At 50.6% G+C, this 22283-nt stretch overlaps 9 protein-coding genes across 11 annotated transcripts; 5 read left to right on the top strand and 4 right to left on the bottom strand.

Moving 5' to 3' along the window:
* Positions 1–70: 70 nt before the first annotated feature.
* Positions 71–2929, bottom strand: PV09_03357 (uncharacterized protein). The gene is made up of 3 exons (XM_016356546.1): positions 1816–2929; positions 1106–1701; positions 71–1050 (listed from the first exon to the last, which is right to left on the bottom strand). The coding sequence occupies exons 1-3, from the start codon at positions 2235–2237 to the stop codon at positions 731–733; spliced, it is 1338 nt and encodes a 445-aa protein (XP_016215339.1). The 5' UTR covers positions 2238–2929; the 3' UTR covers positions 71–730.
* A 143-nt stretch (positions 2930–3072) lies between these two features.
* PV09_03356 (uncharacterized protein) lies at positions 3073–4746 on the top strand. The gene has a single exon (XM_016356545.1). The coding sequence runs from the start codon at positions 3487–3489 to the stop codon at positions 4069–4071; it is 585 nt and encodes a 194-aa protein (XP_016215338.1). The 5' UTR covers positions 3073–3486; the 3' UTR covers positions 4072–4746.
* On the bottom strand, positions 4584–5433 carry PV09_03355 (ubiquitin-40S ribosomal protein S27a). Its single transcript, XM_016356544.1, has 3 exons — positions 5223–5433; positions 4883–5163; positions 4584–4820 (listed from the first exon to the last, which is right to left on the bottom strand). The coding sequence occupies exons 1-3, from the start codon at positions 5314–5316 to the stop codon at positions 4731–4733; spliced, it is 465 nt and encodes a 154-aa protein (XP_016215337.1). The 5' UTR covers positions 5317–5433; the 3' UTR covers positions 4584–4730.
* Positions 5434–5735: 302 nt separating this feature from the next.
* PV09_03354 lies at positions 5736–8417 on the top strand. Of its 3 annotated transcripts, none has more exons than XM_016356543.1 (3): positions 5736–6004; positions 6087–7824; positions 7886–8417. In XM_016356543.1, the coding sequence occupies exons 2-3, from the start codon at positions 6134–6136 to the stop codon at positions 8112–8114; spliced, it is 1920 nt and encodes a 639-aa protein (XP_016215336.1). In that variant the 5' UTR covers positions 5736–6004; positions 6087–6133; the 3' UTR covers positions 8115–8417. The 3 variants fall into 3 exon arrangements, with proteins under 3 accessions (XP_016215336.1, XP_016215335.1, XP_016215334.1); XM_016356542.1 differs by having other exon boundaries at positions 6066–7824; XM_016356541.1 differs by having other exon boundaries at positions 5736–7824.
* Positions 8418–8717: 300 nt separating this feature from the next.
* PV09_03353 (uncharacterized protein) lies at positions 8718–11268 on the top strand. Its single transcript, XM_016356540.1, has 4 exons — positions 8718–8904; positions 8969–9179; positions 9235–9917; positions 9969–11268. Exons 1-4 carry the CDS (start codon positions 8882–8884, stop codon positions 10984–10986), a joined length of 1935 nt encoding a protein of 644 aa, XP_016215333.1. The 5' UTR covers positions 8718–8881; the 3' UTR covers positions 10987–11268.
* Positions 11142–12417, bottom strand: PV09_03352 (uncharacterized protein). Its single transcript, XM_016356539.1, has 2 exons — positions 12006–12417; positions 11142–11945 (listed from the first exon to the last, which is right to left on the bottom strand). The coding sequence occupies exons 1-2, from the start codon at positions 12135–12137 to the stop codon at positions 11319–11321; spliced, it is 759 nt and encodes a 252-aa protein (XP_016215332.1). The 5' UTR covers positions 12138–12417; the 3' UTR covers positions 11142–11318.
* Positions 12416–15817, top strand: PV09_03351 (uncharacterized protein). The gene has a single exon (XM_016356538.1). It carries the CDS (start codon positions 12602–12604, stop codon positions 15692–15694), a length of 3093 nt encoding a protein of 1030 aa, XP_016215331.1. The 5' UTR covers positions 12416–12601; the 3' UTR covers positions 15695–15817.
* A 609-nt stretch (positions 15818–16426) lies between these two features.
* On the top strand, positions 16427–19225 carry PV09_03350 (uncharacterized protein). The gene is made up of 4 exons (XM_016356537.1): positions 16427–16457; positions 16512–17443; positions 17500–18322; positions 18377–19225. Coding segments are annotated over exons 1-4 (2481 nt in total). The 5' UTR covers positions 16427–16455; the 3' UTR covers positions 19101–19225.
* Positions 19205–21491, bottom strand: PV09_03349 (uncharacterized protein). The gene is made up of 3 exons (XM_016356536.1): positions 20503–21491; positions 19699–20451; positions 19205–19643 (listed from the first exon to the last, which is right to left on the bottom strand). Exons 1-3 carry the CDS (start codon positions 20875–20877, stop codon positions 19212–19214), a joined length of 1560 nt encoding a protein of 519 aa, XP_016215329.1. The 5' UTR covers positions 20878–21491; the 3' UTR covers positions 19205–19211.
* Positions 21492–22283: the final 792 nt, after the last annotated feature.

Genomic DNA, 22283 nt, shown 5'->3' with positions numbered 1-22283 from the left:
ATTCAGATAAACTTGCCACGCCGAAACTGCTTAAGGTGCCTATCGAAACGCGCATGAGTCGTGAACGAGATTGAGTCAAAGGCCGAGTCTTGAAACTCTGGCGCACATGTATCATTGAGTATTATGATTATGTCTGCGTAGACTCGTCCTACCAGGAGTCTAGACAGCGGAGTGTATAACACTGCTTTGATGCACAACAATAGCTTCTCTTTCCCGTCGTCGAACCATTCATGATACCCCCCCTCATCTCTCGTACAGTCCTCCCTTCTTCTTTTGTACAGCCTCCTCCGCTCCAAAACGAATGACGTATATACAATGAACACCTCCTGCACAAGGTGCCGAGAAGCGAACGTTTTGGGGTATCATCATCGGCGTGAACAAATCCCAGCCTTGAAGAACACCATAAAAATAAGACATGCAGGTCGCTGGTGATGGCGAACACCTCTTTCTAGTCTATGCAATAACCGCTCCAAAAGAATTATGCTGATAACGATGGCAAGAATGTAGAAAGAAAAAAAAAAGGTTAAGCTTCGCCCACGTGCAAATCCAAGAACGAAGCTGATCACCAGACTCGAAAGAGCCTGCACACACTGCGCCAGCTCGCTGAGAGGCAACTCCATTTAATGCGAAGAATTCGTCATGAATGCGATGACCGAGTTTGGACTATTTGGGCCCAAGAGGACGATATCCGTGATGGGGTGCGAGTGATTGGTAGATCATGTTCTCCGGGTTACCTGCTTCGCTCGTGGTCCGAGTTCGATGCCAGCGTATCACCCTCCCAGCTCACTTCACTTGAGCTTCGGTTCGTGTTTGATGGGCTGCGACTTCGTGACGAGTAGCTCGAGCCAGATCCAGACGCCAGCGTCCATTCTTCGGAGTCTGAGTGGGCTGGATGGAATTCTTCGTACAAGCCGGTGTAGGTTTGCCCTGATGCGTAAGCGTCTTGGGACTCGCCTATCTCTATGTAGTCATAGTCCCAGCGAAACTCCTTGTCTGGCTGCAAGCGGGGGAGCCATCGAGTCTTCGCGATGAAGAAAGCAATACCGGCAACTAGCGGTTGATGTTAGAAAGGATGCGAGGGCAAGTATTGATCAGAGATACTCACGGAGACTGCCGCCGACGAGATCCACGGCATAGTGGTGAGACAGGTACATAGTAGCCCACCACAACCACAATGTATATATGACGAAGAGCGGGGTGAGCCGTGGAAACACATGGCTCATGAAGAGCGCCTCGAGAGTTGCGTTTGCAGAATGGAGTGAGGGAAACGCTCCAAAGACAACTGGAGAAGCGGTGAACCCAGATGTATACATGTCGAAGCCAAAAAGTTTATCTATCGCCGCAAGACCGGCAGGTGAACCTGGCATCTTGTAGTTGGCTGGCGCTAGGCCGTACATATTTTCGTACCAGGGCGGAGAACACGGAAAGATGATCTGGATGACGACGCCTGCCAGATTCATGTATCCAAAGGCGCGAGCAAAAACAGGCACTGTTTTCGGTGGACCCCATATGAACATGATCAGCGAGCACACTGCCGGAGCTCCGAAATGAGTGATGCCGTAAGGAAACCATGCTAGGAGGTCGAGAACGGTAGCTTTGTGTTTTGAGAGGATGTTGCTAAGGTTCGCACCGTAGAATATGTTTTCCAACGCTGGAAGAACTCGAACCCAGATTGGAGGTCGGTATGCACCGTCAATGAATCTGTGCGAGGCGCGAGAAGTCAGCAGATGTCGGATGGTTCTATAAAATAATGGTGCTTCACAGGTGGCCAGACAGGGCAACCGCAGAACAGCAAAGGAGGCGAAGATGACGTACTTGCATGAGTACCAAAGAATAAGCCAAGCTGCGATAGGCAGAAAGGGCAGGAAAAACTGGCGGGTGATGGGCAAAATGAGCGAGACCATGAGTGCTGTCGCTATTACGGTCTTGATCATCGGACCAGGCGACTGCATGATGCTCAGACAGAATATGCCTAGCACAGCCAGGCCGAAATATTGGAAGTCATAAAGACTCCACTGATGGCGACGCAGGGCCTGTATGGTGTCGGACGGCGAGAAACTTGTCTGCAATGCAAAGACGTTGCTTGCCGGCGACTGGCCTACGCGTAGACGTCCCTTTGTGGCCCTCCATTTCCGCCGTACCTTGTGAGGAACGAAGATCCTGAGGTTGGGGAACGCGCTTGGGAGCCGCGGCGAGTAGGGCAGCCTCGACGATTTGAAGGAAAAGGCGCCGGACATGATGGGCGAGGAAGAACAGCGGAGGAGGAGGAGGTAGAAGAAGAGGAAGGGGGAGAATAAGTTGGACTCCCCAGCCGCGGGCGGCAATCTCTTTAGATGAGAGAGGTGAGGGAAGCGTAGGGAAAGAGATCAGCACGGCCACGGATGCGACGGGAGAGGGAGAGAAGAGGTGAGGGAGCGAGGGCAGCCAGCGACTCTGGGCGCCAAACCCTGGTGCTGCGGTTGTGCAGAGCGACGGGTGCGCAGCAGAAGCTTGGTCGAGCGGATGCGGCCGGCAAGGAGCAAGAAGAGGTTCGCAACGCAATCGTTACGGGAGGAGAAGAGCAGGACGACAGCAGGCAGATGTCGGTGAGGAAGAAGGAGAGCAGAGTCTGGCTGGGCTTTTTTTTTTCTCCTTCTCACGATTCGTGCGAGAGCGTCTTGGTTTGATGAGGCTATCGCTGAGTCTAGCGGAGCGCAATTTTAATTCGCTTACCAGCCCCAGCTTATTCCATTCAAGGGCACTCGGGCGTGGGCCGGACCAGCAAAACGCGCGACGACGGAGAGGAAAAGACGGCGGAGAGGAGAGGGAGGGGAGCGCAGAACACAATGGAGCTCGACTGGACAGGCAAAAAGCGAGCAAGCAGCGAGCATTGGTTGTCTGGATCCGTCAGAAGGAAGAGGGTGGATGGCGAGCAGCAGCTGGAGCCGTGGGAATCCGAGCGAGCGAGCGAGCGGGCAGCCGCGTTTTGAGAAAGCTGACTGTGTCTCTCTGTACGGTCTCTCGCGCTCTCTCATGCACATGCACTACGCAAGCCCGCGCTGACCGCGCCTGGATCGCTCGCTCACTCACTCGCTCACTCACTCACTCACTCACTCACTCACTCACTCCTGCGGACAGGCCCAGCGACCAGCGATGCAGCGCCCAGCACCCGCTCAGCTTGCATCGTTCACTGGCAATGAGCGCGTACGGCGTGGACAAGCCCAGGCGCGCCGCCTTGCCTGCACGTCTGGCGTCGCGTGAGACACGATGCCTGCAAAAGCCCACCACCTTGCCAGCGTCACGATCGAGGATCTCTGTCGCCCTTCTCCCTTTGGCCTTGGGCGTTCTTCTCATCCTTGCTTGCAAGCCAAAACCGCCCGTTCGCGCTGTTTACTTCGCTCCACCCTTGAAACAAAAGGAAGGCAAGCCGCCTGCCGTCGCTTGCGTGTGCGTCGAAACAAACTCTCTTGACCCCAGCGCCGTGAGGTCCTTTGCCGCACAGCTGCGATGCCTGCCAACGTCACTCGCTGCCCTTCTGCCAGCGCGTCTCGGGCTAAGAGCTGCATCTTGATGTCAGAGCGCCGGAACCTCGCGGCTCACTACACAGCACTCGCGGGCGCTCCGCTCAGAGAGCCGCGCCTACACTGCTCCCCGTGCTCGACTCGCACCACGGGTACGCGATCAAAACGCAGCAGCGTGCTGACGGATCGTGTCCCACGGCCGAGGTGCTCGAACGAAACAACCGACCGCCCAACCATGGCATCGCGCGACATGCTCGTGCTGCGATCTTGTGATGGAGCCCTGATGCTCCTCCTGCGCTGCTCTTGCATCGCCGCCCCTGCCTCAGGGTCCTCACCGACAAGCTGCTCCTGCCACTGGCTGCACCGCCAGAGATCGTTTGGCGCCTTGTCACTTGTGCTCGTGCCAGCCCTCGGATGCTCGGGCCAGGCCTGTCCCGAGTTCAGCCCTGCGCAAGGCTCATCGTGCCCAACGCACGCAATCCCACAATCCACGGTCCTGTGCACAGTACAGAGGTACTTCGTGCAGACCCGATGCATCTCCGACCACCCTTCACGCCGGCTTTTGGCCTGAACCTGAGCGCTCGGCCACCGCCATCCCAGACGGTGTGACGGCCCTTTTCATTTCTGCTTTGTCGTCCCATGGGCCACCGAGAACCATCTCCACCTACCTCTCCAACGATGAGTGAGAACCAGCTGATCACGGCTATTTGAACTTTGCTGTTGTCCTTACTCAAGGTTGATGCACAAGACGTCAAACCAACGGGCCACAACATGCGGCAGAGTAATTCTCAGCCGTTAAAACGGTAGTGTGCTTATGCCACATGAGGTGACGAACCTCATTCGCGATGTGTAGACTTCCCTCGACAGTCTTCCGAGCAGCCAAAATATAGATTGCGCGCAAAATCGTGACTCCAAGTCTGATCAAATTTAGAACCAAACGACAGGGCAAATAGTGCAGCGAAATGGGCATGCGCACCAAGGCGTCCAAATACAAGGACCTTGTCAATCGGCATATACGTATGTCAAATCTTCTCAGAATGAGTCAAGGGAGCAATACGTTGGAATCAAAACAGCACGAGACACTGTTGGAAGATGTGTATCTTTAATATACTTTGTCTAGCCTAGTTGCCCACGCACTGCAGGGGAGCCTGTGGAACACTATATAAAACCTTTTCTCGCTGGTGATTCCACGCCCGTGAAGAAGCGCTCAGGTGTGGTGAATGCGCTCGTTTACTTGGTCTCGTCGAAGACATAAGTGAGATGGCATTTGCCACAGTATTGGCGGTTATGCATGGCAGCCATGAAGACACCAGCCCCGCACTACCACACAGTTAGTCAATCGCCCAAATCAGTCGCTTCACCATTCTCCGCGTCAGACTCACAGTCTCTTGTGGGCATTCCCTTCTCAGGCGCTCAATCTTGCCATCGCCATCGACCTTGTAGTATTTGAGCACAGCGAGCTTGGTCTTCTTTCTCTTGTGCTTGATCTTCTTTGGCGTCGTGTACACCTTCTTCTTGCGCTTCTTGGCACCACCACGAAGTCGAAGGACAAGGTGCAGCGTCGACTCCTTTTGGATGTTGTAGTCGGACAAAGTGCGGCCATCCTCAAGTTGCTTGCCGGCGAAGATAAGACGCTGCTGGTCGGGTGGAATACCCTCCTTGTCTGGACACACGTCGTTAGACAGGGTGCTTCGATATTCCTCTGTCGCATGAGCCACCTACCTTGGATCTTGGTCTTCACATTGTCGATGGTGTCGGACGATTCCACCTCGAGGGTGATCGTCTTACCCGTCAGGGTCTTGACGAAAATCTGCATGGCGACCTCAACAAGCCCCAAGGCGTATGTCTCTTCAATCGCTGTGCAGAGAATGTGTTGGAGAGAAAGAGCTAAGACTTCTCGAAAATCCAAAATTCTTTTGTGGTCCGCGCCATTGTCAAGCCACTTTCTGCCTCAGGCATAATCACGTGATTGGTCGGTACAATGCGTCGCATGGGTACAACTGCACGTTGTGTATGCTTCAGGCATCATCGTGGAGGGCACAAAGTTGCGGAAGGAAATAATGCCGTCGACGTGCCAGGGAAAAAAGTAAAAGTAAAACAAGCACGGCTTATGAATTCAATCTCGCCGTCAATAGGATACCGTGGCGCTCAGCAGGCCAATGGCAGGCAATGGGTTGGCGTTCCCGGCTGGGTTGCCGTAGTGATGAGGGCCAAGCCGTGTTTATCAGCCTCGCTCATCTTTAGAATTCGAGCTCCAGTCACTTTACCTACCCAAATCCCATCATCCACGAAGGACTCTGCAAGAGACTAGACGAACAACACAATCTTCGAGACTTCCATTGTCACAGAAAGCAAGAGTGCTGCAAAGAGTGTGCTAAGCACATACTGCCAAAGACAAACCTCATCACCTTCTTCAGCTTTACACAAGATCAGACCACATCCACCGCTACTGAGCGACTAATAAACATCTTTCCGCCCGGCGGACGCGGCTTGCGTTGCGTGAGGTAAGTATACAGAAGCACGACGAGAGCGTTAGAGACTACAGAGGATTAAGCAGCGGTTTAGGAAATGCTAACTGGGTAACAGTTTCGGATTCCACCGACAAGATTATCCGGACTCGACTTGCACTCAAGATGCTGTCCAATCCAACCTCGAGCATAGAACTTCGACGAAAGAGCCACAGGAGACAAAATTCGACACCAACGCTCGAAGTTCCAAATGTACGACCATTTCCTGCGCCAATTCAACGGAATACTTCCCACCGAGGCCATCGACGAGGACTCAGCCTGGACCAACATATCTCTCTGCAGCCGCGAGAGAAGATGATACCCACACTAGGACCCATCGCGCAGGACGACATTTCGGTAAGTCTAACAGATACAGCACATCAAAACCCGCAGCATCCGTTGCAGGTAGCGCAGCAGCACAGTTTGGCTCAGCCGGGCCAGCCATCCCCTTATGAGAATGAAAGAATACACCAACAATCACATCCAACACTTACCATGGACAATATGCACCGGAATCACTCATCAGAACATCCTTCCCCAGCAGTCATTGAGATGCACCCTCCACAACATTTGCTATCCTCGCCTAAGACTCCACATCGACAACGCTTTTCGCCTTCTCCACAGCCCATACAAGGTCCGTTCGGCCCTACACCTGCTCTGTCGGGCCCGTGTGAGGAGGCCGTTAAAAAACTGAAAGAATCGGTTGAGGCAGTGTATGGGCCTGGTAGCAATGTTTTCATCAACATACTTCCAACACCTGTCGCGACACCTCAGAAAAGGGCATCCACGGTTCCTTTGCAGCACATCGATACAACCCCAATTCCCTTTGGGTTTGGAAACGACGGACTCGGTCTTGGAATGGAACAGTCGAATAGTTCGCAAGGATACGAGCCTCAGCACAGTCCTGCAGGATCCTTCTATTCGACTGGTTTTGGATCGCCGACTCGCTCTCCCTACCACTCTCCCCAGCAACAACCGATACCTAGCTTCATGGAACAGCCCACTCCTGTCCTGAGTTTCGATGACCAACCGATATTAAGCAACGGGCCTTTCACCTCCTCTCAGACAACTCTGGCTGAAGTTGAGCCGATATATTCCCCCGCTCCAGGCTCAGTGTCCCCGGACCGCTCGCCACGACAAATGTCCATTGCAGACTTGAGCCTGGAGACAATAATCGAGGACACTGGCGTTTCGGCAGAGGAGGTGGCAAGCCTTATTGAGCACGACGCCAAGACCAACACATTCACCTGTCTCTTCGAAGGTTGTGGAAGAAAGGGGTTTCAGCGTCGCGAGAATGTGCGCTCGCATGTTCAGACTCACCTTGGAGACCGCCAGTACAAATGTATCCATTGCGGCAAGACATTCGTTCGGCCGCACGACTTGAAGCGACACGCAAAGATACACAGTGGGGTCAAACCCTATACGTGCCCTTGCGGTCAACAGTTTGTGCGCCAGGATGCTCTTACACGCCACCGCCAGCGCGGAAGCTGCTCAGGCGCCTTTCCAGATGCTGTTCCGCGGACACCAGCTCGGCGCGGTAGGCCACGGAAGAAGCGTCCTGAGATGGATGACAGAGTCGACAAGGCTAATCGAACAAGAAAATTGAACGCCGCAAGACAACACCACGAATATAGCAGCGGAGGTAGCAGTTATGGAGGTAGTGGGTCCGAAGCTGAGAATTCTCCCAGCCCTGAGCCTGCAGCAGCGAATGCCGAGTTCGACTTCGCCTCCCTGGATACCGCCAAGTTAGTAAACTTTGGAGAAGACGATAGCAAGCCGTCTGTGGACTCATTGAGCAAGAATACTGAGCCTTTCAGGTAAGTTTTCTACCCCAATCAACCTGAATAGACGTCTTTGGATCTAACTCTGGCTTTAAAGCTTTGAGAGTTTCGACGACTCGAGTCCATGTAACGCATCGAGCCCCTTTGATCCCGGAGTAGCGTCGGACATGATTTTCCAACTCTCATCATCGTCCGCGACGGCGCCGACGCCACCGGATTCACCTGCACTTAAAGGCGAACCATTCATCATCCAAGACTTGCAAGGAGGCGAGGATTTGTTCTTCGGCACGGCAGACTTGAAGGATCCCTCCGCGTTCTGGATGTAATCGCCTCTGTCCTTCCTATGCTCTTGTTTTAATTTCTGCTTTTCGGAACCTGTACCAATATGCAATGGATAACGGTCATTTTTCCGTGCTGGTCGTGGCAACGATGGAGGCGTTTAGGATACTTTTGCTGGATGGGTCCCTTCATGGTGGATTCAGTGGGCGTGCCATGCTTGTGCAATACTACATACGAAGTCATGACTCGTTGCGCTTGTAATGCTTTTTACTCTAGGATATGACGGGAGTCAACATAGCTCGCGAGGCTCAGTTAAAAGAAATCAGAATGACAGTCCACACATTTTCGTGCCTGCGGTCCCAGCCTTACTCATTTGCATATAAATCCTGTGATTCGGTACGTGGCTCTCGTTTATGACACAGCCAGTGGCGGCCGCCCCGATACGAAGCAGACGCAGACAACGAGAGGCACGATGCGTAACTTAGCTGAGCCAGCAAACTCTGCGGCGCGGTAGCATCTGGTTGCAGCAACCTTTTGGGCTGCAGCGAAATTTTGACGTGGGCACCTTGTTTGGGGAACCGTGTGGCGGGGCACAGCCTGAGCGGGCAAGCTCTTGCGCGAATGCCTGATCGTCGTCATCGCTCTAGTCAGCGAAGATCAACCCACACCTCATAACGAATCGGCCTCCTCGTACGCGCGTGTTCAGGCAACGAGAATACGGCCTCGCTCTACATATACGTACGGTATCCCGTCGTTCGTACAGCCTGTACCTCTTTCCCATTTGACCAAGCCGCTTCGAACCATACTTCCAACGATGAATGTCATCAAGCTGCAAAGGTACGTGCGCCCCAATTTTGCGCCCGGCTTAGGCGTCGCAAACAACGGTATTCACCAAGCCCAGAAAGTACCCCCAATTTCAACAGGCGGATATCTTTGCGCTGCAAGATGCTTTCCGCAAGCTCGATGTTGACGACAAGGGCTACCTGGACGAAGCTAGCACCATCCGTGCCGTACAGAACAGTGAGCGACAACCGTACGACGTGGTGCGCCAGGCTTTGAAGGAGGTCGAGCTTGACAGCTCGAGGAGAGTGGAATTTGATGATTATATCGACGTACGGCTGCCTTTGCCCTTCATGTAGCCGCTCGCTGATCAAACAACCTCCGCAGCTGATTGCCCGCCTTCGTGAGTCTTCACCAGCGCAAAAGCGCATGTCTACGGGCGCTTCCGGCGGTGCAAAGCCACCTGTGTCGCACGCGTCGAAACCCAGCATTGGTAGCAGTGGTGGCAAGATCCAGATCGGCGGTTCCACGGCATCTTCTACGCACACGATCAACGAGGATGAGCGTACGGCGTTTACGAGCCACATCAATGCGGTTCTGGCCGGTGACCCAGATATTGGACACCTGCTGCCGTTTCCGACTGATACCTTCGAGATGTTTGACCACTGCAAGGACGGCCTAGTGCTTGCGAAACTCATCAACGACAGCGTACCGGACACAATTGACGAGCGTGTCATGAATAAGCCGGGCAAAAAGATTAAAACGCTAAACAACTTTCACATGACAGAAAACAACAACATCGTAATTGAATCTGCCAAGGGTATCGGATGCTCGGTAGTGAACATCGGTTCGCAGGATATCATTGAGGTTCGGGAGCATTTGATTCTTGGTCTTATTTGGCAGATCATCAGGCGAGGACTTTTGGGCAAAATCGACATTAAACTGCATCCGGAGCTGTATAGGCTGTTGGAGGACGATGAAACATTAGAGCAGTTCTTGCGACTCCCTCCTGAACAAATTCTACTCCGCTGGTTCAACTATCATCTAAAGAATGCGAAGTGGCACCGCACGTACGTTATTGCACACTTTCCAGAAGAAATATAACTCTAATGCGATGACAGTGTCAGCAACTTCTCCGCCGATGTCAAAGACGGAGAAAATTACACCATCCTGCTCAATCAGCTCAAACCTGACATTTGCTCAAGAGGGCCTCTCCAAACTCGTGATCTGCTACACAGAGCCGAACAAGTCCTCGAAAATGCCGATCGAATCCAGTGCCGCAAGTTTTTGACCCCCACCTCACTCGTCGCTGGAAACCCCAAGCTTAATCTTGCTTTTGTGGCCAACTTGTTCAACACCCATCCTGGCCTAGATCCGATCACGGAGGAAGAAAAGGCCGAGATTGAAGACTTCGACGCGGAAGGCGAACGTGAAGCACGCGTATTCACGCTTTGGCTGAACTCGTTAGATGTCAAACCCGTTGTACAGTCTTTCTTCGAGGATCTCAAAGACGGGACAATTTTGCTGCAAGCCTTCGATAAGGTTATTCCCGGCAGCGTGAACTGGCGACATGTGAATAAGCCTCCATCGTCGGGTGGAGAAATGATGCGCTTTAAAGCCGTGGAGAATACGAATTATGCTGTTGAGATTGGTAAGCAAGAGCGCTTCTCGCTGGTCGGAATTCAAGGCGCAGACATCACGGACGGTCAGCGAACTCTCACCCTTGGTCTTGTCTGGCAACTCATGCGCCGCGATATCGTTTCTACCCTTGGGAATCTAGCGAAATCCATGGGCAAGCGCGAGATCTCTGATGCGGACATGGTTCGATGGGCCAATGATATGGTGAAGAAAGGTGGCAAGTCCTCAGCTATCAGGTCGTTCAAGGATGCATCATTGGGCAATGCCATCTTCCTCCTCGATGTCTTGAATGGCATGAAGAGCGCCTATGTTGACTACGATCTTGTGGCTGCAGGCCGGACAGACGAAGAGTCATACATGAATGCCAAGCTTGCAATCAGTATTGCGCGTAAGATGGGAGCTACCATCTGGCTAGTGCCGGAGGATATTGTTGCGGTACGGAGCCGTCTCATCACTACTTTTATCGGCAGTCTGATGAATACGTATGAGAAGATGCACTAGAGACGAGCTATGTTTGGCATTTGACACTCCCGAATTATGAAGATTGTCCACGGTGCCTGAGCATGAAGTAGGCAAACAAGATCTCGAGATTCAACCACTTTAGTTGAGATGCGGATATGTGTAGGAACGCGTACTTGAAAATAAAAGATCAGTTGCGAATGTTGAAGTTCTCGGCCAGGTGGAAATTTATAAATCGTCAATTCACCGGCCCACTTTTTACATCGAAAGTAGTCCCGATTTTCCCAGTATTTGACATAATTTATCGCACAATTAGCTTTCCCGTTGTTGACTCCCAGAAAATCTTCTTGGCAGACATTATCACCCTTCTAATCTCACGACACAGCAAGCCTCCCGGTGCCCGCCCAACCGTGCCACACGCCACCCAGCTTTTGGGCCAGCTCCTCTGCCGTGTACCCTTGGGCATCTCTCATAGTTCTGATATCAACTTTGCCATTCATGTCACATCTCGTGATGCCAAGCAGAGATGCTTCCTGAAGCACTTCGGGAGGGAACTGTGTCATATCTAAGTTCGAGGCCAACAATAGAAGTAACCACGCCACCTCTCGACTACCACCAGACACAGCCGCATGAAGGCCAGACTGCATATCACCTATTGGATCTTGATACCACAGAAAGTCAAGGTTATGGACTTGGTCTTGGTCTTCATCATCCGAATCGGGACGTAGCATGTCAACGATGGCCTGGAGATCGCCCTCGCGGCAGAACTCTAAGAATGCGCGCGCTTTTCGTTCCTCTGGGTAGGCCCTCAGATAGCTCTCTTCAGTCAACAGCGGTAATATGTCCAAGTTCTCTTGCAGTCCGCCCTCGTTGCTTAGATTGCACAGAAGCCGTTGCTCGTTACTGTCATTAGTAGTGATTAGCGTCTTGTGACAGTTTGGACAGTCATTCAATTGATATGAGTCCAACAGACATTGCCAATGGAAGTGGCAGCCACAGTACTGTCCGTTACCATCAGAGACTGCTTAGAAATCAATAAGGTACATAATCTTGCAACCCACCAAGTAGACATCATCTGGGACTGTACGCCTGGTCGGACCAATGCTGGACTCGCTCATTTGCACATTCTCATCATCGTCAGAGAGCTCTATTTCGACTTCAAGTGGCTGATGGCAAGCTACACATTGAGTCATTGCGAAACTCCAGCCTTGAGAATAAAAGCTTGGTGATAGGGCAGAGTTTTTCAAGGTTAATGGACTCCAAGTTACCCGGTGGGGTCAGACGATAAGTGGCTGCTTGGAAATGGGTGTGGCGTTTCAGGCCACTTGATTCAAACACGTAGGCCAAATCCAGATAAGGTTGAGGCTCTTTTGCAAGGCTCTGATTTGGGCTAAATGATCTTCTTTGGATGGAAATCGGCAAATTTGATATGAACGTGTGGAGGCGCGGCAGAAAATAGAACTAAAGGGGTGGACCAGAACCCAGAATTAGGCTTGCGTACGTCAGTCAGCTTTGCAGCTTAAAAGTCCCGTTTCACCTTCTCCTGTGAACAGAAGCGAGCCCAACAACGTGCAACGCACTTTTTGCGCACGCAGTGCCAGCGCCCGCAAGCAGCCAAATTTTAGGCAATGGTTTGAAGAAGCAATGCGCTATCAACATGTCTGCTGAAGCAAAAGAGGAGGCGACATTAGATTCAATCACCAAACCACACCCGAACAAAGAAACCACGAAGGTAAAGCCGGCGCCCGAAGATGCCACGCGTTCGTTCCAGGACACCGCGCAACAATTCAGAGACCAAGCCTTACAGTTCTTATCGACGGCCAGCAATGAGACACTTGGAGCATGTCTTGTTGGGCTGGGAGCCACCACATATCTAGTCCTAGGCCGAGTGGGACTCGTGCTGATGGGAGTAGTCGGAGGCGTAGTTTTACACGCTACATGGGACGGCAATACCACTAGGCTAGGATCACAGGCAGCTGAAGAAAAGAGGCGGCGGGAAATTGGACTCGATGTTATCCACAGAGTACTCAGTTGGCGGGTAAGTGAGCCTCAAACAGCCGACGGCGAGGACGGAACCCGAGAGAGCGTGAACAGGGTCGACATCGTCGGAAAGAAGCGATTAGATTTTTCGTCCTTTCGCCCGGAGACAGCAAATGCTCTCAACGAACTTTCTGAAGCCTTCACTCGAGACTACATAAGGTGGTGGTATGATCCGATCATACCCGACGAACAGTCCTTTCCAGAGGCCTCACAACAAATGCTGATCGCTTTTTTGGTGTCTCTCTCAAATAATTTGTCACGCAAGCGACCAGCCGACACCTTCCTCAACTTTCTCACAAACTCTTCTTCTATCCTCATTGTTTTCCTAAATGAGCTGTCCGCAGCCATTGCGGCATCACCAGGTCTTACGAGCACCAAGGCAATTCAAACGTATTTAGACGCGAACCCAGGGAGCAACCTGGCCAATGTCCTAGACACAAAGCACCAAGAAAGGAAGTTGGACTTGGTGGCACAAGACATCCTCGAGTGCTATCTAGACACAAAAGCCTTTAACTGCGAACCCGTCAGAGTGTTCATGCGTCAAATACTAGCAAAGGTCGTTATGGAGAAGATTATTCAAAGCTGCTCTAAGCCGGAATTTATCAATGGCTGGATAGTTTATCTCTTGGAAGACGGCGAGCCAGATCTCCTAAAGGATATTGACGCCAGCCTGCAAGGTGTCGAAGAAAGCAAGCCAGAGGAGACGTTAGCTGTTGCTGAAAAGACTATTTCCACAATTAGTCCATCTGATTCAACCGAGAGCACAAAGCATAAAAGAACAATCAGCAAGGCTCAAGAAGCCATGGACGAAGCTATGCGGGAAGCACAGCGCCTTACGCAGCTAATGATCGAAGATGATGCTCGACGAGAAAAAGAACGACAAAAAGCAGAACGAGCCAACTCTTCGCCGGAAGCGAAACTCGAAGTTTCACGTGATGCAGAAATCCATTCGACCCATCTTTTCACAGACGATGCTTCCGAGAGCACTACTCAAGGTAATGCAACACCCACTTCCTCGCAAAGCGATGCACCTGCTGAGTACGTGGATACCGCAACGAAATCCAACACATTAGTTACGGATGAGAGCTTCGATTCTTCAACTGCCAACAAGAGAGAGTCGTTTACCAGTTTTGACCAACTTCCATCGCATCAGCAAGGTTCTTCGTTGTCAGATGAGCTAGAGGAGAGAAAATCCTTTGCTCCTCTAACCTTGCATAATGCCAACATCTCAATATTTGATGATACAGACCCTTCGGACCGCGCGACACTTCGTCAAAAGCCGATGACCGATTATCTCATTCAGATTGAACCAGCGTCTTCTCAATACCCTGGATGGATGATTGTTCGCAAATACTCTGACTTTGAAACGCTGCACGAAGTCCTACGTCGAATCGCTGCGATTTCCGGAGCCTCTGTGTTCGTGCAGGCGCACACGACATTACCAAACTTCAAGGCGCATACCAAAGCAACATTGAGGGAAGCTTTAGAACGGTATCTGTCTGATGCTATGAGCTTCCCTTCTTTAGCTGAAAGCGAAGGTATGAAGCGCTTCTTGGAGAAGGAAAGAGGCATGGATAAATCACCAAACACAAGACCAGGCTTTGGCTGGCCTACTCCTGGCACATTTGAAAAGGTTGGCAAAGGTATGATGGATGTACTCACTCAAGCACCTAAGGACGTCGCAGGTGGAGGCAAGGCACTTATCGGGGGTGTGACTGGCGTGTTGGGGGCGAAGAAGCGAAACGCTTCTGTTGCGAGTCTTCCTCTCAAGTCTGGGACTAGCAACCAACAGCTCCCTCCACGCATGGAGAACGTATCCCAGCAGGCATTGCCAAGGCAGAGTACTGAGGGCACTCGCGGAGTCTCGCCCATAGTTGACACTCAGCCGGCACCTCACCCTCAAATGGAGCGCAAACCAAGCACCCCTGTCGAGTCCCCAGTGAAATCAAGATCAAAGCCAACCTCAAGGTCGAGTAGTAGACCTGCATCAACAAGAGGTTCAACAGATGCAATGCCTGTCTTGGGAGGTGACCAGATTCTCTCTTTGCCCCCACGGCCATCAGAAATCCAAGAGGATTATGATGTAGTTGCCCATGTGGAAAGTCCTGCAATTAAACCCGAGCTGCCACCAAGAAAGTCAGCATCCACAACGCGCGCCTCGACTGAGATTACTTCAGATCCTCCTGCTACTAAACGGTCAATGCCAGCGAAGCCGCCACTTACTGAACAAGAAACACAAATGGTTGTCGAGCTTGTGTTCGCTATAATCACAGAACTTTATCAGCTCTCTTCTGCTTGGACGCTCCGTAAAACTCTGCTCACTGCAGCGAAAACATTTTTGCTTCGTCCTGGCAATCCTCAACTCGAGTCCATTCGGCAACTTATACAGACGACCATTATTGATGCAAATACTTCAGACGAAGGCGTCGCCGCCCATATTCGGAAAATCCGAGAGAATGCTTTACCTACTGAAGTCGAGCTCAAGGCATGGCCGTCAGAGCCTTCCGAAGAGGAAAAGGAGAACTTGAAGAAAAAAGCCCGAAAACTGCTCGTTGAACGGGGAATGCCGCAGGCTCTCACAAGCGTAATGGGTCAGGCCGCTAGCGGTGAGGCCTTGGGCAAAGTATTTGATTGTCTGCAGATGAGCAATGTGGCACGAGGTCTAGTGTTTGGTCTTATGTTGCAAGGAATGAGGGTTGTAACGCAATAATAGACTTTCATACGCCAAGGTCACGAGCGCTTCGGAAGAACGGAATAAATGTATCATACGTCAATGTTTAATGAGAATGGTGGACAATTTAATATTTCTCTAATGCCAATGCTTGTATCTGTGGTATGTACAGCTCCCTTTCTACATCACATCTGCTCTCTAGCATCCTAAATATGCCTTGGAAACGTGGGCACGCCTCAGGGTTCCGCGAAGAACATACGAGATCGGGAGCCAAATCATGGGTTTGGTAATTCATTGTGCTTACGTGCTCCAACCTTTTGATTTGTGCCCTTTAATCATAATTCAACTGTGACTTTTTCAATACATCTGGCTCACAGGCGAGGTACCACCAGCATTTCGAAAGAAGACATCGCCGTAGGGATGTATGCCCGATGATCAGTCTGAAATGGCGAGCGAGAATAGGGAAATGATGACTTAACATTAAGCCTCATAGAATATCACAATGACACTATGACAGTGAAGCCATGAAACAAGAGCCTTTAAAGACTCTGTCACGTCTGTCCGGTTTCAAATATTCACTCTCGTTAAACTACATTTCATTTGTTAGTTCTACGACTGCGAATAAAGTGCTGTGGAAGCAGCCATTCAATATCGGCACAATGCAGAATAAGTTACTGAGAACCTAAAAAGTCACATGACCACGTTCCGCAGTCGTACCATTATGGCCCGTGCTTTCTCGCGTTTTCTCTACAGGAGTTGCACGCGTCTACACTTCATATGCACATCGAGGCCATCACGATATGTATGTTCACGGTACGGCTGATAAAGAGTATCCATCGCTGACTTCAGGTAACAGGAGTCGTTTAAATCCGTGGACAGCCTCGGTGGACAAGGAGAATCTTCCACCTTCAGGCAAGCGCCCACTTCAAGCGACCAGACTATACGGTGGGACACAACAATCTATAGAGCGATTGGTCAAGCCTTTCAAATGCCCCGGCTCCGCACTCCCAACTCGCACTTCAGAGAAACCAGTTAGAAAGAGGAGGAAGGTATCTTACGCAAATACAGACAGCAGCGTCGAGGACGGCGATCTGCCATACACAAATGAGGATCGATTGACGCTTGCTACCCGCGATATCAACAGATTTCCCGTATTCAAGGCCAAGGATAAAGAAATAGCATTCAAGAAACGATTTTCTGTACCATTCATCAACAAGAATACTGATGGCTACAATCCGTACAAGCCGCCCCCGCTGCTTGGTTTGCGGCAAGGCGCTGTGGTCGTTGCAAGACCTCTTCACGATCCCAGCGGTGAATTTGCAATCGTGTTATACGATCCTACCGTAGACGAAAAACCAGCCACTCTAGAAGATGCCGAAACTGGAGAAAAAGTGGAAGAAAGTTCAAAGGAAGAACGTCCTAGTCAGAAAGTTGTCAAGGTCGAGGCTCCTCTCGTACATAAGAGTCTAGCAGAGATCTTGGGCATCAAGAAAGCCGTAGTAGACCGGCCTAAGGTACCTGTGGTCATTGATCCCAAACTAGCAAAGGTCCTACGGCCCCATCAAGTCGAAGGCGTCAAATTTCTGTATCGCTGTACCACAGGACTCATCGATAAGAATGCGCATGGCTGCATCATGGCGGATGAAATGGGCCTTGGAAAGACTCTTCAATGCATCACACTTATGTGGACCCTCCTAAAGCAGTCCCCAGACGCAGGTAAACCCACGATCCAGAAATGCATTATTGCTTGTCCGTCAAGTCTGGTGCGAAACTGGGCAAACGAACTTGGTATGTTTTTATAAAAATTGAGGAAAAATTGTACCGCAATTGCTTATATTCTACAGTCAAGTGGCTCGGTAAAGATGCCATCAATCCATTCGCTGTAGATGGTAAAGCTACGAAGGAAGAGCTTACTCAACAAATGAGGCAGTGGGCAATCGCCTCCGGACGAGCAGTTGTTCGACCAGTCCTAATTGTCTCGTATGAGACCCTGCGTCTATATGTAGACGAATTAAAGGGCGCTCCTATTGGGCTTCTTCTTTGTGACGAAGGACACCGGTTAAAGAACGGTGAGAGCCAAACTTTCACAGCTCTCAACAGCCTGAATGTTCAGAAGCGAGTTATTCTATCGGGGACACCGATCCAAAACGATCTCTCGGAATACTTCGCCTTGCTCAATTTCGCAAATCCTAACTATCTAGGTACGCGCACTGAGTTTCGCAAGCGATTTGAGCTCCCAATACTACGAGGCCGTGATGCGGACGGCACGGATGAAGAACGCAAGAAAGGGGATGAGTGTTTGGCCGAGTTACTGACATTAGTGAACAAATTCATAATTCGCCGTACGAACGACATACTATCTAAGTACTTGCCCGTCAAGTATGAGCACGTTGTTTTCTGCAACTTGGCACCTTTTCAGAAGGATCTCTACAAACATTTCATTGAATCACCTGATATAAAGAGCCTATTGAAAGGTAAGGGAAGTCAGCCTCTAAAGGCAATTGGTCTTTTGAAAAAATTATGCAATCATCCAGATCTGCTTGATTTTGCGGTGGACTTGCCTGGCGCAGAAAGATGCTTCCCCGACGACTATGTGCCTAAAGAAGCTCGTGGTCGCGATCGAGATATCAAGGTTTGGTATTCTGGGAAAATGGTTGTCCTTGATCGGTAAGTTCTTGTGTAGCAATCATTGTAGATTTTTCATCTGATCTTGATGCATAGCATGCTCGCTAGGATTCATGCAGAGACCAATGACAAAATCGTGCTTATCTCGAACTACACGCAAACTCTAGATCTGTTTGCGAAGCTTTGTCAGAGTCGTGGATATGGATATCTCAAGCTTGATGGGACTATGCAAATTGGAAAACGTCAAAAACTTGTGGATAAGTTTAACGATCCTGAAGGCCGAGAATTTGTCTTCCTGCTGAGCTCCAAGGCAGGAGGCTGCGGACTGAATCTCATTGGTGCAAATCGTCTTGTGCTATTTGACCCAGATTGGAATCCTGCTGCCGATCAACAAGCCTTAGCTAGAGTATGGCGCGATGGACAAACAAAAGATTGTTTCGTGTATCGTTTTATTGCTACTGGTACGATTGAGGAGAAGATTTTCCAACGGCAGTCGCACAAGCAATCACTATCATCCTGTGTGGTCGACAGCGTTGAGGATGTCGAGAGACATTTCAGTCTTGACAGCTTGAGGGAATTGTTTCAGTTTAAACCAGATACGAAAAGTGACACGCATGACACCTTCAAATGCAAGCGCTGTCGCCCTGATGGTCGTCAACATATCAAGGCGACGGCAATGTTGTATGGAGACACAAGTTCTTGGAATCATTTTGTGAACGACGGAAAGGACGGGCCACTCAGCAAAATTCAAGATCTGTTATTGCGACAGGAGGCGGAAGAAGACGTCGTGAGCGCTGTGTTCCAATACATTAGTCACTGAAACACTGAGTTCAAACATTGGAAGTTTACGTGTGCGGATAACCATGCAAAGTGGAGATGCCCATGTTCATTTTCTTTACATCAAACTGCAGATATATAAAAATGAACACTTTCATGCCTCTCGCACGCCTCTCTTAGCCTCATACATGGCGACTTTGACCCCACGACCAGGTGTGCCCACGATCTCGACCTTGTGGAATTGCTTGCTATAATCGTCCCTGCCCTCTAGCCTCTCGTATCGCTGCAAAATCCTGACACAAACATAGGCCATTTCCGTGAGAGCAAAGTTCTGACCAACACAAATCCTAGGGCCTCCATTAAAGGGGATATATTGCCACGGGCGTGGCTGCCAGTTTTCCCAACGCTCCGGGCTAAATTGTTCTACCGGAGCAAATGTTGGCGAAGGTGAAGGATACAGATCAGCCCTTCGTTGCATGGCAAATGCAGAATAAAAGATTGCATCGCCTTTCACAGCGGTGATATCAGGCTGGCTGCGATTGATATTAGGTAAGGTAGTGTCAGTCAAGGCGTAACGGACGTTGAACTAAAGTACTCGGTTGGCAAATATGCTTTATTACAGTAGCGAGTTTAGAACTTACTGGTACTGCGGGATATAGGCGCAGCGTCTCGTTCAGACAGTTCGAAAGATACTTCAGGTTCTTGAGGTCATCGTATGTGGGTGGTCGCTCATCTCCGACCACTTGCAAAACCTCTTCTCGCATCTTAGAGTACACTTGAGGCGCTTGCGTGAGTTCATGGAACATCCATGACAACGTCGCTGCAGTTGTGTCGCGACCAGCCAGTAGCACGGCTATGATTTGATCACGAATCACTTGAGGATCCCGCGTAAACTGGGCCAATGCGTGCAAGAATGTGAAGCTCCGCTCGGACTTGTTAATCTTTGCCAACTCGTCGTCGGTAAGGTTCAGTGCTCTGTCAATGAACGGCGTAATGAAGTCCTCCATGATTTTAATGCCCCGGTTATATTTGCCCCGCGGTATGAATTTCTCGATGGGCATCAGAACAGTGATCATGGTTTGCATGCGTTGGACATCTGTGAAGGCTTTGACGAAGCTTACACGGGGATTCTCCAAAGAATTAACTGAACCGCCAAGCAGGAAGTCCGTGATGACGTCGATAGTCAGCCGGTAGAACAGGTCTTGGATATCGAAGGTGTGGCCTGATGCCGGGAATTGAGTTAACATTGTTTGCGTCCATCTCTCAAAAATGTTCAGATCGCTGACTCGTGTTTTCACGAACATTGGCCTAATCAGATTCCGAGAGTCTTGCCACATTTGTCCATCTGTTGTAAAGATGCTGTCTCCTAAGAACGGCTTCCAGACGTCGTGAAACTTTGAGCCCGTTAGATGTAATTTGACACAACCGAGTTCAGGACGACAAACCTGCTTCCCTTTGCCATAGTCGGCAAATTTCCCTGTAAGAATGGCCTTGATGTGCTCAGGATCATCCGTAAAGAGAAATCGTTGACCGCCCGTGACATTGATTTCAATGATTTGCGGAGCGTGTGGCTTTTGCTTTGACAAGGCTAGACGAAAGAAGGCGAGCATGTTGTTTGATGCCTGGGCCCAACCAATGGACCAAAGCCATGGCAGAGCTGTTATTGGGTTTGTTGCGAGCTGTCCTGCATGTACAGCACCTGCACGTTTGAACTTGTATTCATATTGAAGGCGAACAATCAGGAGAACGGCGACACTCAAAGTCAACCCTCCAGCAAACGTACTTGCTGGGGTTGCGTAGGGTAGGATATCTCCTAACATGTCGAACAGCGTTTGTGCGGAGTGACGAGGTCGACAAAGACTGCGAATGATACGTGATTGACACCACTTCACTTTAAGTTGGCTGGTAGAGGCTGCGACTTTGCTCGTGAAACCGAGGGCATCCAAGAGTGGGCGCTAGAGCACGAGGGTATCGTTGGACAAAATGTCAAGTGGCATGGGCTGGGGCGTGTTGGCCATTACTGTACTGATTGAGGTCGGAGACGGTCCTGCCATGTCAGTCAGAGCTGATAGTGTTTTAGGCAGAGCGAATAAGCGGAGCAGGGACAGCGCATGGAATGTCTCGATTGACAATTGTGATCTCCCTTTTGGCTCTTGGATTTCCAAAGATGGGCGCCGATGAGGGAGGGGGAGGGCCCGATCACTCGTTACCCCGCATGGCGTTTTGTTCGAAGTGGTTAAGGAGTCGATAAGCCAGCAAACCTGGGGTTGAAATGATCTCCCTGGCTGTGACTTTTCATGCTATTCACAAACCGAGGCCCCGGCCACACGTCGCTTGCTGCGTTAGAACTAGCATGTGGCCATGTGCTGCGCTTACGGTAGGCAACTGGGCGCAACCTTCTCTGCGGTGTTGATTCCTCTCGTGACTATACACGACTTACTGTGGCCACGCGAGACACTGCGCGATGCAATGCCGCAAAGCCTGCACAGGCATTTGCAGGACCGTACCGTCTGTTCTTTTTTGTCATAACAATAGCTCTATCCTGAACGGAGGGCTTTTCTTGTCCCAATTTGGTGATTTAGTGTGAGACGCATGCATGGTCTCAACTCATTTTGCCAGATGCATCCAAGGCACGACTGCCCTTCTTCAGAACATGTCAGCTCATGACGTAGTACTAGAATGCAGCCGCCACAATGTATTTTTCCATGCCACTCTTGCTTCAAGTCGAAAGATGGAAGCTAGGTGTTGGCGATGAGATGGAGAGCGACGTTGATGTTTGAAGGGTCACACCAGCAGCTTTGAAGAACAACGCTCAGACATTGTTGTCATTCTCCACAATACAGATCTGCTTTACCTTTCCATACCATGAGATGGCATGCGAACCACGTTGTCAGCTCGGCTTGCCTTCGCTTATCGCACAACCATCTCTGCTCTAGCTGATGAAGTCGACGTTTACCATGTTCCAGAAAGGAACGTAGTCGTGTCATTCCTCCACGCATTAAGACCGAACGAGTTGAGTTACCTGTTTCAACGAATGAGATCAAGTGAGTGGATCAAGGATGTGTCCGAGAAAAGGACAATCTGAATTCAACATTCCCAAACACGCATACTGGAGTAAGTCCTGATGATACTAGCGAAGCCCGAGCCTGAAGTAGCGGCAAGGTGAGCTCCAAGAACACGGAGAAGTTCCTGGCGGGTAGCAGTAAATCCGATGCTCAGAGTTGAT

Source organism: Verruconis gallopava, assembly GCF_000836295.1.
Source record: "Verruconis gallopava strain CBS 43764 unplaced genomic scaffold supercont1.9, whole genome shotgun sequence".
NCBI lineage: Eukaryota > Fungi > Ascomycota > Dothideomycetes > Venturiales > Sympoventuriaceae > Verruconis > Verruconis gallopava.
This window is presented reverse-complemented; position numbering and strand designations above follow the sequence as displayed.

Bases quoted from the DNA above. Each gene is read 5' to 3' on its own strand.
- PV09_03357 (XM_016356546.1), bottom strand. From the start codon at position 2,237: ATGTCCGGCGCCTTTTCCTTCAAATCGTCGAGGCTGCCCTACTCGCCG. The intron at 1,702-1,815 runs GTACGTCATCTT...CGCCTCGCACAG, and splicing joins ATTCTTTGGTACTCATGCAA to ATTCATTGACGGTGCATACC. The intron at 1,051-1,105 runs GTGAGTATCTCT...ATCAACCGCTAG, and splicing joins TCTCGTCGGCGGCAGTCTCC to TTGCCGGTATTGCTTTCTTC.
- PV09_03356 (XM_016356545.1), top strand. From the start codon at position 3,487: ATGCCTGCCAACGTCACTCGCTGCCCTTCTGCCAGCGCGTCTCGGGCT.
- PV09_03355 (XM_016356544.1), bottom strand. From the start codon at position 5,316: ATGCAGATTTTCGTCAAGACCCTGACGGGTAAGACGATCACCCTCGAG. The intron at 5,164-5,222 runs GTAGGTGGCTCA...ACGTGTGTCCAG, and splicing joins TGTGAAGACCAAGATCCAAG to ACAAGGAGGGTATTCCACCC. The intron at 4,821-4,882 runs GTGAGTCTGACG...ACTGTGTGGTAG, and splicing joins GGGAATGCCCACAAGAGACT to TGCGGGGCTGGTGTCTTCAT.
- PV09_03354 (XM_016356543.1), top strand. From the start codon at position 6,134: ATGCTGTCCAATCCAACCTCGAGCATAGAACTTCGACGAAAGAGCCAC. The intron at 7,825-7,885 runs GTAAGTTTTCTA...CTGGCTTTAAAG, and splicing joins AAGAATACTGAGCCTTTCAG to CTTTGAGAGTTTCGACGACT.
- PV09_03353 (XM_016356540.1), top strand. From the start codon at position 8,882: ATGAATGTCATCAAGCTGCAAAG. The intron at 9,180-9,234 runs GTACGGCTGCCT...CAACCTCCGCAG, and splicing joins AATTTGATGATTATATCGAC to CTGATTGCCCGCCTTCGTGA. The intron at 9,918-9,968 runs GTACGTTATTGC...ATGCGATGACAG, and splicing joins AATGCGAAGTGGCACCGCAC to TGTCAGCAACTTCTCCGCCG.
- PV09_03352 (XM_016356539.1), bottom strand. From the start codon at position 12,137: ATGACTCAATGTGTAGCTTGCCATCAGCCACTTGAAGTCGAAATAGAG. The intron at 11,946-12,005 runs GTGGGTTGCAAG...GGTAACGGACAG, and splicing joins TCCCAGATGATGTCTACTTG to TACTGTGGCTGCCACTTCCA.
- PV09_03351 (XM_016356538.1), top strand. From the start codon at position 12,602: ATGTCTGCTGAAGCAAAAGAGGAGGCGACATTAGATTCAATCACCAAA.
- PV09_03350 (XM_016356537.1), top strand. The intron at 17,444-17,499 runs GTATGTTTTTAT...TATATTCTACAG, and splicing joins AAACTGGGCAAACGAACTTG to TCAAGTGGCTCGGTAAAGAT. The intron at 18,323-18,376 runs GTAAGTTCTTGT...CTTGATGCATAG, and splicing joins AAAATGGTTGTCCTTGATCG to CATGCTCGCTAGGATTCATG.
- PV09_03349 (XM_016356536.1), bottom strand. From the start codon at position 20,877: ATGTTAGGAGATATCCTACCCTACGCAACCCCAGCAAGTACGTTTGCT. The intron at 20,452-20,502 runs GTTTGTCGTCCT...ACGGGCTCAAAG, and splicing joins ACTATGGCAAAGGGAAGCAG to TTTCACGACGTCTGGAAGCC. The intron at 19,644-19,698 runs GTAAGTTCTAAA...CGAGTACTTTAG, and splicing joins GCCTATATCCCGCAGTACCA to TTCAACGTCCGTTACGCCTT.